The sequence below is a fragment of the Vidua chalybeata genome, chromosome 8, assembly GCF_026979565.1.
Source record: "Vidua chalybeata isolate OUT-0048 chromosome 8, bVidCha1 merged haplotype, whole genome shotgun sequence".
NCBI classification, from domain to species: domain Eukaryota; kingdom Metazoa; phylum Chordata; class Aves; order Passeriformes; family Viduidae; genus Vidua; species Vidua chalybeata.
Genome location: NC_071537.1, coordinates 26644751 through 26659071, shown reverse-complemented (window position 1 = coordinate 26659071; position 14321 = coordinate 26644751). Strand labels below are relative to the sequence as shown.

Sequence of the window (14321 nt, the reverse complement as noted above, 5' to 3'; positions counted from 1 at the left end):
GGAATTTTTCCCAGTCACTGGAAACATTATAAAGCTGTACAGATCATACGCAAATGTAAAGCTAGACTATGGAGTCTGAGAAAGGTATATTTATTTTTCATAATAATTGCAAATCTGTCTAAATTGGTGAGGTCCCATAAACACTGACACTTGGCTGGGATGCTGTAACTTTTATAAGTCTCACAAAGGATAGATTTTTGAATGGTACTTATACATTCTTTTGCCTTTAGGTAGGCTTTTCTAGGTTTTGTAGCTTGTTTTTAAAGCTCTGGTGAAACTTTATTTGTGGTTTGTCTTTTTTTACCTCTTTCTTTTTTTTTTTTTTGATGGGAAGAAAAAAGATTCACCAGAAATATTAGCATATCTGGCTTATCCCATACTGCTTCTGTTCTCCCAGCAACAGAAGTTTGTATCCCAGTAGTTCACAGGCAGAAGTATTGCCAGTTGAATAATCATTTTTGTCTGACAAATTTCCAGAGCTTCACTTATGAAAACTCATTGATTTTCATTAACTTTGGGTTTCTCGGACATGACTTTAGAGTCTGTGTGATTTCCTTGAGTTTTTCCAGCATTGATTTTTTTTTATAGATATGTGTGTATTTGCTTGTTTGTTTGCTTCCTGGTGCTTTTGTCATTAGGCACTACACTTCCATAAAAATTAATGAAAACAATGAACCTTGAAAAAGCAAGCCTAATACTTTATCATTAATCTATGCTGGTACAATATCTCGATGACCTAGAGTTTTCTTTCCCCATCTTAGACACCAAAGGAAATGCTTCCTTTTTCAAGCTGGAACTTTTGCTAGGTTGTCCTCTAAAGAGAGCCCTCAAAAGAGTCACATACTTCCCTTATCTGTCTTTTCTTGCTCTGTGCTTAGACACTTTCACCAAGCCTATCAAGAGAATTGAATTTTACTTGTGTCAGGAAAAGTCTTAGTGAAGACTGATAGCCTGCAATTCAATTAGAAGACTGATTTCAGAATATGGAAGCTGCTTGTGGTTGTCCTTTGTCTGAGGGCATGAATGTGTGTCAATACATAGGCATATTTTGTTATCCACATTTTTCAGATGATTTTTGTATCAGGAAGTGAACTCGGTGAGGAATCTCTTACCATCCCACTCATTTTGCATAGCAGCTTTTCAAAATAGCCTTAAGTGAGATTTGTGTGCCTTCAGAATGATTAATCTTCTAGACTAAATAAATAATAAATGGGTAACAGGACAGATGAATTAAATGAGCATTGATAAGTCTTGTCAGTTAAAATTAATGTGGGTAAATGGGGAAAATATCTTGATGTATATGCATCATTGTAAACAGTTTTTAACAGCTTGTTTCCTATGCTTGAGACTACTGGAGGTAAACATTCAAGTTTCCCTGTCAGTGAGGTTTAAAGTTAATAGTTTTATGTTTTTGATTGTTCGACTTCCATTGCATTTTTATTTAGAGATTGGAAAACTCAGATTAAATTTAAACATTTGTATTCTCAGGGTATTGCTGATCTGTGCAATAGGTAGGCAGTACTCTTGTCTTAGTAATCAGATGTTTTGTGCTGTCAGCTCATAATTATCATAACCTATTTCTCCCTGTTCTATATATAAGCATAGCTGGTATCACAAATTAAGGAATTGCTTAACAGTTCTCTTCTTACTCTTATTGTTTATAATTGTGCTAAACTATACCTGCATGAACCTCCAGACAAGTCAGCTCAGCTGGTCAGAGCATGGTACTGATAACGCCAAGGTCGTGAGTTCACTGAAGAGTTGGACTCATGATCCTTGGAGGGTCCCTTCCAACCCATTCTATGATTCTGTGATTGCTTCTGAAACTCAGCTGTTGGGAGCTCAGAATGGGGAAAAGGTGTGATTTTGCTGTGGCATTACTGCAGGAGTATTTCTCTGAAGCATTTGTACAATGCCCAGGTTTTGAAGCAAGGTCCTGAAGCTCTATAAAATGAGGTGAAAGGCAGCCTTTTAGAAAGATTATGATCCTTGTTTTCAGTTAAAATTCAATCTTTCTTTGTCTTGATAAACCTTTGAAAAGGATTTGGTATAGCAAAGCAGAGTAGCTAAAATTACTGGTGGCCTTAGGGAGCTGCTTTTTGACAGCCTTTAATACTTGCCAAGATACCCTTTTGGACCTTTTCAAGAGCAGCCAAGTATGTCCCAGACTGTGGTTTTTTGGGTCTTTGTGCTTGTACAGAGGTAGTTAGTTGGTGTTGAGCACTTCTCGTATATACTGGGCAGCATATAGAGATCTGCACTCGTAATGTTCTGTGGTGGGTGCTGCTCATCATCTGTGGGAAGGGAACTTTACAAGGAAATCTTGTATTTGTGGTGCAAATACAGATTCTGTTTCCCATTGCTTCTGAGAGCTGTGTGTTCATTTGGAGAAGCAGTGATTCCTATCAAAGATTTGCCAAGTGAAATAAAAATGAACATATTTTATATGTAATTTGGAAAATAATTTGTTTCAGGTACTGAACAGTACAGTGAGTACACAGGCTATGCAGAGACTTACCGCTGGGCAAGGAGCCACGAAGATAAGACCCCTAGGTAAAGTTCCATATAAGTATTTTAAGTGAAGGAAGAAATAAATGTTAGAAATTTGAAAACTTTTAAGTGTTTCCTAGCATTTGCCTTAATAGGATATTTGCTTGATGTTGCTCTCTTCAGCAGAGTCAACAAGCTAATAAAGTTATGTCATATTGGTAATATCATACTAATGCTAATAAGTGGTAACTGCCCTTATGTCAGTTCTTAGACCAACATCTTTTACAGTATAGAGATATATGTATTTAATGCACATTTTTGTTAAGATACTGACTGAACTATGGTTTGCAATGTCACAAGAAGTTTGACAATGATACCTCAGATGCCAGTGCAGCTGATGTGTGGCAGAATAAGAATCAATATCATGAATCTGAGTAGAAAGCTCTGCACTCTAATTCATTTCTCCAGCAATGTCATTAGAGTATATACAGAAAATTACTCATTTGGTATAGAAACATACACAGTGTACTCTCATTTAGATGTTGGAAGAAGGCAGAGAAATACTAACCTTGCAATGTTCTTACACACTTGATAAATAGTGTTGTGTAATTAGATTTGTTTCACGTTCATGCTCAAAGTCTAGCCAGGGTATTTCTAAATTTATGGGGAGTCTTGTCTCATTTCTGATGCTGCTTTCATTCCCAGTCCACAAAGAAAAAGTATTCCATTGTCTGTTGAGTTCACCTCTTCAGCTGCTTCTAACAGAAGCTCTGAAAGGAATTGCTCATTTTGAATCAGGGTTATATGGCTGATATTAAACAACTAATGTCATCAACTTTTCCCCCCTCTGATTTTAGGGATGAATGGCAACGACGCTACACTGAAATTGTTGCTATAGATGCATTTCACTTCAGACGTTTCCTTGATCAATTTGGTCCAGAGAAAATTAGAAGAGAGCTCAACAAGGCCAGTAACTTCTTACAACAGCCTACAGTTTAATGTTTATAGAGCCTTTTCAAATACTTCTATGTTTTTGTTCTTATCTAAGGAAGTTCTTGCTTATTTGTGTCTCATATGACAGGAATTTGCTGTCCAATGTTAAAACAAAAGATTGTCAAATGTATTTCTTGTCCTTTGATGTGCTATTCAAAGGTGTGTTTTATATTACTTCCAAAAATTATAAATGAAATTTGGATATACATTTTGTTAATTCTTCCCTGTCCTGCTTCCAAATGATGGGCTGAGAGTTGAGGTTGTTCATCACGGAGAAAAGAAGACTTCTGGGAAGGACTTTAAATATGGGCAGATAGTGACAATACATGGGCCAGTGGTTTTGAACTGACAGAGGACAGGTTTAAATTAGGTATTAGGAAGAAATTCCTTAGTGTGAGGGTGGTGAGGCACTGGAACAGGTTGCCGAGGGAAGCTATGGATGCCCCATCTGTGGTAGAGTACAGTCATAGGTTGGATGGGGCCCTGAACAAGCAGAGCTAGAGAATGGCATCCCAGCCCATGGCAGGCAGGTTGGAACGAGGTAATCTTTAAGGTCCCTTCCAACTCAAGCTGTTCTGTAATTCTAAATGATGAGTCTAAGTTCTGTGCTGTTGAATCCTACTCAGCTGTGCAGTCATGGTGGAAAAGGAGGTGCCTCATGTTTTAACATGAGGCAGTTCATAAATGTGGTGCCACGTGCTTTTCTTCCACCTTTCTTCTTTGCTCTTGGAGTATTGACATATTGCCTGGGAGTTTACTTTTTCCTGTATTGATGTTTTCTTGAGATCAGATCTAGCTGTTCGTAAATCCTCTTTGTTTTCACAATAGCTGTAAGGGCTGTTGTAACTACATATGTGTGTATACATGCCAGTCAGAGCTTAGAGTCTTGAAGAAGACTGACAATGCAGGCCAGTTTTAATCTTTTAAACAAAGCTTCTGGGCTGACATTCAAAATTAGCATGCTTCCTACTAATAATTATTGCACATTATCATAATTTATTCAAAGTTTTCAGTCCTTGACCCTGCCCTGAGTCAGCTGTGTGTGTAAAAACTGCACTTTGCAGTGACTGGTCCTTGATAACCTCACACATCAAAGTTCCCAGGATGAAGAGCTCTTTGACAGGGGAAGCTGGAATTGTGGTGGACATAATTTTTTTTCTCTCCTCTGCTATCCCTAATTTGGCATTTTCCCCTTAAGTAAGATATTTGAGATGTTTCCCAGTCTTTGGTGTCTGCCATGGATTCTGAAACACCAATGTTTGGGAACAGTGGGTTACTTTCCCAGGCTGTAGCAGGTGCTTTATCATCTGCATAGCCAAGGTTTTCCTGTCACTTGTTTTTCTTCTTGTTTTGCTGCTGCTGCTCTTTTGTTGAAGCTAAAGCAATCTTTTCCGAGCTTTTAAGGTTGTACTTTTACAGGGACTAGTAATAGCCATCAATGAACTGTTTATGGTTATGGGACCTTAGATTTTCAAGGCCTTTGCTGTTATCCCATGCACAGATTTTATCTGCTGACATGCTGTGTCTGGAATCAGTCTCCAGTTAACAAAGCAGATTCTCCTAAGTTAATAAGAAGGTTAATGGGCCAGAATTATGGCCAGTATAAGGCATAGGTAGTGGGAGGTGTGTGGCCTGTTCCAGCAGTGGCAGTGCTGTTTTTTCTGGGCAGTGGAGTACAAGAATGCTAATTCGGTTACATTCTGCTAGCGTGACAATTTTTGGGATCAAAACGTGTTGATGAGTCTCCTTAGTGTGATTCTACATTTACAGATGCAGTGAGCTTGGGTGTTGAATGTGAGAGCTCAATGCTACTATTGTTAAAGCCTCCTGCTTTCTGCAGTACAGGAGGATATAGAATATTATAGGATGTATTTTAAATAAATTCAAACATGGGAACACACCACCCTAATTCTCAGCTGGAAAGGCAATACACTCTGTTGAAATGATGTACAGTGCTGAAGGACTAATTTAAATTAGTTGTGAAACCTTAGCATCTTGACTAAAGGAACATTCATCAGCTTGTTTCTTCATGGTTGGTAAGGAAATTAGCCCTAAAAAAGACATTTAAGTACAGTTTGTAAACCTCACTGATATCTTAGTACAAAATTCTCATTGCCTACATCTGTGAATTTATGATCTGCCTACAATTGTCAGTGTATTGATTTGGTTTGCATTGTTAAAATAAATTATGGTAAATCACTACAACATTTATAAGGTGTGTTGGTTTGGCTGATGTTTTTTTATGAGGACTGATTGGTATTTAAGGAAAATTTTAAGTCTTGAGTTAATTCTCTGCTCAGGCTATCCTGAAAAGCTTCATGTAGCTGTGATGAAATACCTGGGACTCAGGACCTGTATCTTAATTTTTAACTTGGGTCCAAATAAGGCAAAAGTCTTTCTCCCTTAAATTTTTTTGTTATTGATGTTGAATTTAAAGGTGTATTGAAGTAGTTTGAATTTGGAATTGCTAGGAGACAATGCTGATTTTTGTTATCATTTTATTGTTTGAAAGTATTGCATCAGGTTGCCTCTAAAATCCATCTCTGACTCTTGTGTGCATGCAGGCCTACTGTGGCTTCTCTCGACCCAATGTTCCACCTCAACATCTCTCTGCAATAGCCACAGGAAACTGGGGATGTGGTGCCTTTGGAGGGGACTCCCGATTAAAAGGTAAATCGTAGCAATTAGTTCAGTTCAGATTAATCAAATAACTTGCATTTTGATCCTGAACCATATGTTTTTGTTCAAGTACCTTTTTTGCTTTTGTTCTAATTAATACATGTTTGCCAGCAAATGGCATTCTATAGAATTGGTACATTAGTGGTGATCTTTAGGCCTTGAGTAATGTGGCCTTAAACAATGAAAGAGCATTCCACTCTATTCTTTGTGCTGTAGACTTTTATGCTATTTTCAGTTTTAAGTTTGGGGCAAGTACATGATGGTGAAATGCTGTGTTTGCAAGGACTTGTAGCACTGAAACCTTCCAAATCAAAAACGTGCAGCTTTAGCTCACAGAAGAACATGTTCATTGCAGTTGTCAGTCATATAAATCTGTTCACCTTTCTGGAGCAGTCTTTTTAGATTCTGCCTGAAATTCGTATCTCTGCAAAGCTGTTTAAAGTACCTGGTAATTTGCAAGGCTTCACAAATTTGCTGGCAATGGTTAATGTTTAGTTTACATTACTCCTTAATATATTGCTGTATGCCAGAGAGGTTTCCAGTCACTCAGTCATGCTGCTTTCTTTCCTGACTTGCCTGCTATATCACTCACTTTCTCATGTTATTTTATATTTAATTAGAGTATTTGTAATGCAGCAGATATCACATGCCTACATTCATTTAAGACCTTTTCCATCAATTCAAGAACTGATGGATCCTGACATATAAATTCATATCCTGGCTCATATAATTCTAAATAGAAATTTACATTTCTTTGTTGTTTCCACGCATTTGAAGAGTATTTCAAATTTGCTTTTCAGAACAGCTTTAGGTAGCTACAGTGAGACAGTCATCAGGCTACCAGCTTCATTTTTTTCTTAATGTACTTAATTCATAGCGCATCTAATTTTTTCTCAATGCTCATTGAGTTCCTGGCAGTTGTTTTGTGATTTCCATTAGATAAAATAGGCTGCCAAATGCATATCTTACCAATATCAGGACTAATATTTACTGTAGGATCTGAGCATACTTGATTTATGTTAGGAAGATTTAACAAGTACTTCAATTTGCATAAGATCTTGGATCTGAACTGTAATATCCCATGTATGTTTTCTTAAAGTAGAAGAAGGAATGTCAGTACAGCCATTGCTTCAGGTGCAAGTCCAGAAGTTAAGTGGGATCACATCAGCTGGGTGCAAGGGCCAAGAGGGCTCAGATCCCTCCAGACCCCAGTACCACAGGCTCTGTTGCTCTTCCTGTGATGCTTCTTTCTGTACCAGTAGCATGGAAATTTCCCATGGTGTTGTGTATCATTGATGTCCAGAAGACTGTGAAGTCTGATTCTTGACAGAAATTTTGATGCCTATTTCATAAGATCTACAGCAATTCAAAATAAGCAGTAGGATATTTTTAACATCTTTTAAAGTGAAACTGCAGTTTGGAATGAATAATAAGATTCATTAGGTTTTGTTCCCCTATGCAAGCTAGTTAATTAGACTCTTTAAAAGCTAAACTACTGAAGCTTTACTAAATCCACAGCTGGTTCAGTGGTTTAATTAAAATATCATTCCCAGATTGAGATTAATTTCACATGTGAATCTTGTAATTTATAATTTTAGCTACAGGTTTACAAGAGGAGCTTTTTTTTGATTAAGGAATGCAGTGTTTTAATAGATCTGTGTTTAAAAATGTTAAAGATTCTTGAGCTGAGCTCTGAACAGCTTTCTATTTAGCTTCCACTAGCGGGTGGTAATGCACTATGTACACTGTTTTATTTAAAATTAATCTTTACAAAGACAATATTAATCACATTTTAATTAACTCTACTTACTGGGTTGAAAAAGGAAGAATTAATATCAGAGCTGCACCAACAGGTTCTGGAGTAAGACAGGCTGCAGCAGATGGAATAGTTGCTGGGGTCCATTGTTAGGACTGTTGTAGTTCCCTGAAATGAACCTGTGATTTATTGCATGCCTCTGTGGCACTCCAGCCTGGCAGTGCTGGCTGCTGAAAAAGCTGCACTCTTCTAAGTTTGGTGCTGCCTGAAAGGATTCTGGTTTTCTTCTCCCTCTCATTGTTTCTTCTCCCTCTTTGTTGTTCCTGGCTCTGTGGTCTGGTGCCCTCCCTTGCCTCAGCTCTGGCTTTTAGCAAACCTTTCACTCTGCTAATTCAACTGCTGTTCTAGCAGAAAACAATTGGCTTTTATTCTTCATCTATAACTTTTCTGCCAGTTTGGTGAATGGAATTGGCACAATGATGTCTGATGAGCACCAGAGAGCTGCAGAAAAGTCAGGAGCTGGGTGAGAAGTGGACCAGAGCTACTTTCTCCAGTTGCAGTAGGTCATTAGCTTGGTTCAGGAGCACTGCTGATCCAGATGATTTCTCAAGGTGAATCTTCAAAAAACTGTTTCCAAGGAAACATTTTTCTTTCTTTGGCATTTAGAGGAATGAAGTCTGTCTATATTGTAACGTTAGCTGTTGGCAGAACTTGGGATGCAGCTTGGGCCAATGAGTTTGACAGAAAGCTGGAAGTTAAGTGACATGAATTGCATTGCTGACATCACCCCTCACAGGTCAGAATAAGCCATCGTACTCCTTGCTGCATACTTCTATTGTTGGTATGATGGACACCTTCAATTACACAGAAAGAGGCTGTAGAACCATAGTTCTTTTCTTGGAGCTAAAAGTTGGGTCAGCTTTCACTTTGCATAGCTTACCTAGTGAAAGGATTGGCTCCATTCCTTCTTACAGGTGGCACAGAATGGAAATTGCTGAGTGCTCGTGAATGCTTTTTACCCCACTGTCTGTGGCTGTCTGGGCAGCTCATACCAGGATGGAAGGGGCTGCTCTGTTGCCTTATGCAACAGAGCATTTATTGCCTAATTAATGATTGCATGCTTCTTGGGGGCAGACATGGACCAGAATAAACCCCTCTCAGTTTTAAGCACAGTGTTTATCTGGAAGTAAAGGTGGATGTCATTAACAGCTCTTGCAGAATGCTTCAACACTCTTGACCTGCAGTGCCCAGCATTCTTTACTTCATTTTAAAAATTGAAGTAATATTTCCCTACCCATTGTTTGTACTGCTTTGCAGCATCCATGTGGAAATTGATGCTATGGTTGCTTGCTGTAAACTTAAGCTGTGTTTTTTCCTTCAGCAAATTCTTTTAGCCTGTGTTCATGTGTAATTTTTTTTGTTGTTTCAGCCTTAATTCAGATATTAGCAGCTGCTGAGGCTGGACGTGATATTGTGTATTTTACCTTTGGAGATGTGGAGCTGATGCGGGACATTTACAGCATGCATACTTTTCTCTGTGAGAAGGGCCAAACTATTGGTGAGCAAAAAGAAATTTTTGTGTGCACAAAAGAGACATAACTATCTCTATAAGTAGAAATTTTCCAATACGAATTTGTGCCACTAAGTCCTGAACACAAGCAAATGGGTTTCAGTTTATTTGTACCTGTTTCCAGAATGGGTAACTCTTCTGATTCTGGATCTACTGCACAGTGCTGATCAGTTAGAAGACTTCTAGATGCTTTTCTGATTCACTTAGGATACATGTGGATGGTAGAAGATTTGCAAAAGCTTTTGATATAACTCAGTAAAGCTTTTAAAAGGGCAAAGCTGCTTAGGCATTCTTGATATAGGTTTGTCTTCTAGTGGGTCTGTCTTGATTCTGCAAGATGTGGTCTGATGTGTTATTCAGTTGCAATACAAGAAAAGCAGTGTATCCATTGTCCTATTGTAATTATTATGTGTCTTAATTTCTGGACCAGAAGCACAAAGCTGGGTAATTGGCAATATATTTGTAAGTAATGTGTATGCAAGCTTAATGTTAGGGTAGCTTGTGCAGGAAGTTGAGAGAGGCCATCCTATGTTCTGAACAACGTGCAGACATTCCTATTACACAGTCTGCCTCCGCTGTCACTGCTCATTTAGAGATGTTCCTAGCCACTGTCTCAGTGTGCATGTGCATTTCTAGCCTTCCTTTGCAATCATATATTGCTCATATGGCATGTTCTTACATGGCGTTTAATGATTTCTTTTTGGTTTTTGAAGGGGACATTTATAGGCTGTTGCTGAGATACTACAATGAACAATGCAGAAACTGTTCTACTTCAGGACCAGATGTCAAGCTGTACTCTTTCATATACAACACCCTAGAGTCCTATGCACATTCTACTGATGATGAGGAGGAGGATGAAGAAAAAGGGTTGTGTTTTGAAGATTAAAATAAATGTATTTGATCAGAATACTGTTTATCTCCTCCCACTGGTATATTGTGTGAATTGCTGGACAAAATGAATGAGCTGGCTTAATTTACATTGACTGCATTGGTAGTTATGTATAACACCCAAACAAAAAGCCTCACAAATACCTTTGAGAGATGAGATTTATTTGTTTGATAGTTTGATACATGAAAACCTTGTTCATGTGTGTACAGAAAAAAATTCTTTGGTATGTCTGGTTTGCGTTATACCTTGTTAAGTAGAATATTTTAGTACACATGTACATTTCACTCGAGATCGCTAAAAAACTTCAGATTTCCCTGTACTCCTTTGCCTTTATTTTTCAGAGCTCTTATGTAGATTTCTCATGGAGGCTTAGAGCTGGAGTACAGACAGCCATGTAACTCCTTGGATGATGTTAGAGAGAAGCATTTTAATGATTGTTCTTACTGAAAATTGTCATAATCCTTAAAAGTGCCAAGGTACCATTGGTGTTCGTACCAAAGTTTTCATTTGTTTAACTTAAAATGTCCTGGGTCTAATTAATTTTTCAATAAATGGTTAGAAATTGAAACGTTCTGGGGGAGCCAAGAATACATTTCACAACTGCAAATTAGACATAAAAGTTAGCATAAAGAAGTAGAGAAAGAACAAGGAGAGTGGGAAAATGAGAAATGTGATGAAAGCTGGAAGCAGAGGGAAAGATTTTCATATGAAATTCTTCAATACCATTTTGTTGGTGCTATCTGTTACCACATTGAACAAGGTCTTAGACACGTTAGTCTATTGGAAGTTTCTCAAGGTTCACTGCTGTTGGCAATATTTGAGTTAAGGTCTGCTAGTTGTGTTCATGTTGTCATATCAGTTCTCCCTTCTCTCAGTATGCATATATGTGAGTATAAGATCCCCATGGGATATGTGAGTGAGGAAACAAATCACGTATCAGTGGGAGGAAAGTCTGCAGGCTACAGATAAGAACATGAGGTCTTGTTTGGGATTTCTGCCTGTGTCATTTTAGACATGGGAACAACAGTGAAGTGTTAGCAAAACATTTTAAAACCTGTGCTTTTACTATCTGTGAATACCAAATTAGTGTTGCTGTAGTACATTAATAGTTTACGCAAAACTGCAGATACATCTGTGATAAAACTTTTTCAGGTCTATGTACAGGACAAATCCAGTGAGACTTTTGTCTATTCATATTTAAGCCCAGTTTAAGTTTCAGCCCAGATTCCTAAGTTCAACCTCTTCTGTGTTAGATTTTTATTGTCTGTCATAGTTGCTATTACGAGTTCGCAATACAAGTAAAATCTGCAGCAGGGAATGTAGTGACCTAAGTTTCTTAATCAATGAATCCTTTTGAGTTATGTCAGATAAAACTCTCCAAGCCTCAAACACACCATGGTAATTAAATGCTGGAAGCTGTTGGCAGTCTGGCTTAGAATAAATCGCTCACTGCTTGATCTGCTCTGGAGGAAGCAACAGGAAAGAGTCTGGGTCATTTATAAACACCTTCAGGGAGCTGTACCTTGGCATTAATTCTAAGAGGGCAGCTTGCAGGTGTGTTGCTTGGAAAGTGATGGACACAGAGGTTTCTTCCTATTCTTCCCACCAGAAGGTGTAGTTTTCTCCACCCCCATCCATTATGAGGAAAATATTTTGGCTAGAATTTCAGGGGTTTTTTTCTGTGTTTGCAATCTGCATCCTTAGATTTAGCAGAAATCTTTTCTCCTGCTCCTGGTGTTTCAGTGTTGGCTCAGATTCTGGCAATAGGAATAACTGTTTTATTAGCTCTAATTTGGGCATTTAGGTTCAAGTATGATAGTGCTTCTAGATGCATTGCCAATGATAGATGTACCCTGGGAATTATGACAAGTGATGGAAAAGTGGTGCTATCAGCCAAATCTTTTTCACCTTACTACTCAGGATCTCATATAGAAGAGATGAACAGAATTTGTTCCTGAACAACTGGAAAAAAAAATACAACAAAAAGCTTTAGATGGCTAGAAATTGCCTCCCCTTTATTATATATAAATACTTCTTCTTTAGTGCAATGTAGTCATTGTGAGAAGTGATTGGTCAGGTATGAAAAATGTACCAAAATATGATGGAATGAAATTCTACTTCAAGTCTAGAAACAGAAAAATTAAACTTTGGAGATATTCTCTGATGATCATATTATAGGTATGCAGTTAAAAGAGTTCTTGCAGTGTCAAGTGCTTCCAGGATGATCCTAGTCTTCTTATGCAGTCTGTAGTTTCAGTGATACTGAGCATTTTCTAATAAGGGAAAGAATGCCTTTTGCTTGAGATCATTCATTAGGATATGTTTACCATACCTTTTTCTCTAGTGAATTATGCTTGTATGGACAGGAACAAAGGAAAATAACTCCTTTTTCATTTCATGTGTTGTCTGAAAAAGAGTGATATATCCTGGATTCTATGGTGTGGTCCTGATCTCATAAAGAGCAACACTGTAAGAATGCTTTGAATATGATTTTGATCACAGGCAGGCTGAAGATTATTTTGTTGTTGTTGCTTTCTGTTTTGGGTTTTTTTAAAGCAAAATAGCCCAGAATTAGTTAACAGTGGTGTTACATTCCCATGATGTTCTAATCCAGTAAAGAGCTGAACTGCCCAGATTGCTGCATGTCAGCCCAATATGTGCTCTACATCTTTCTTTTTCTCCCCCCACCCATCACTCCCCATTTCCAAACTCCCTGAAATGTTTCCTTTAGCTGGCGATGCCTTTGGTGCTCTGGGGGAAGTAGTGTGGGATGGAGATGCCAGTGATCTCCTTGTGCAGCCTAGAAAGCTTCAGGTTCACTCTTCCAGAAACCTGCTGATGGAGTATTCTAGGTTTGGGATTTTTTTATTATTTTAGGGATGTTTACTATATGATTTCCAATAAAAATAAACTTCCTACCAAAACTTTTGTTTTATACTTTTTAGCAGCTAAATTGAGTGTTTAATATGAAACAGTAACAGGCAGTCAGGTCGATTGCAATGTTGCCTCATAGTCAAGTTTGGTGTCTGAGCACTTCTGTTGTTCTACAGCTCTACACCTAAATTGCTCAGTTTTGATGTTTCCTTATCCGATGAGAAGTATCCAATACTGTATATATTAATTTATAAACTGTTGAAGTGTTCCTGACATTCTTCTAAACTTACAGTTTATGCACCATTATATTGTATCGATTTTTCTGGATCTGTATGCTAATGTTTACATAATTTTGTAGGAATACAATTAAATAATTCTGACTGAAGCCATGTTGTGTAATTTGTCACTTATTATACTTTGCAGAACAGAAGAATTCCAGCACATTTGAATGCACAGGGCATAATACTGCTGATAGTTCTAGCAGTAAACTGACACATAACACAGAACTGAAAAATTTATTCTTCCTTTTGTGGTAGTTGCTTCTGTCTGCATAGCAATGTAAAACCCAGCTAGCTCTACTGTATATTGGAAGGGTATCAGTGTAAGTGTGAGGTTTCATCCGTGTGTATGGCCATATGCAGATATTCTGATGTCCCCAAGCCTTTGGTAAACAAGTAGATGCTGGATTATTCATTGAACTTAATGAAGGAAATGTCACTAAATAAAAGCAAATAACTCCCTAAAAATATATAAATAATTAACATGTTTTTATGTTTTGTAATAGTGGGGCTGAGATCCTAAATAAAACCATTTCAAACTTTTTCTGAAATGTTAAGGAATTAATTTTTTTAGCATTACAGGAAATTAAGATTAAAATATAATTTGATTGCTCCTAATGTTTTATATGTAGCTGTGCTTACGAAGTTTGCAGTGTTGATACTAAAGGATTTAATCCATTGCACAGCAGCAGTGGAAGGTAAGATGATGATGTGACACATCTGGGGGAGCAGGAATGGGCAGGTGGGTCGTGGCTGAGCAGGGAGCATCCTGCACTGTGCCCAGGTAACTCT

At 37.8% G+C, this 14321-nt stretch overlaps 1 protein-coding gene across 3 annotated transcripts in view; it reads left to right on the top strand.

Annotated features, from left to right (window-relative positions):
* Positions 1-13636, top strand: part of PARG (poly(ADP-ribose) glycohydrolase) — a 59581-nt gene extending 45945 nt beyond the window's left edge. For all 3 annotated transcript variants that reach the window (XM_053949273.1, XM_053949272.1, XM_053949274.1), the window contains exons 14-18: positions 2475-2553; positions 3348-3456; positions 6048-6153; positions 9348-9476; positions 10202-13636. In XM_053949273.1, coding sequence (XP_053805248.1) covers positions 2475-2553; positions 3348-3456; positions 6048-6153; positions 9348-9476; positions 10202-10374 — 596 coding nt within the window. In that variant the 3' untranslated portion in view covers positions 10375-13636. The remainder of the gene's footprint in view (positions 1-2474; positions 2554-3347; positions 3457-6047; positions 6154-9347; positions 9477-10201) is intronic.
* Positions 13637-14321: the final 685 nt, after the last annotated feature.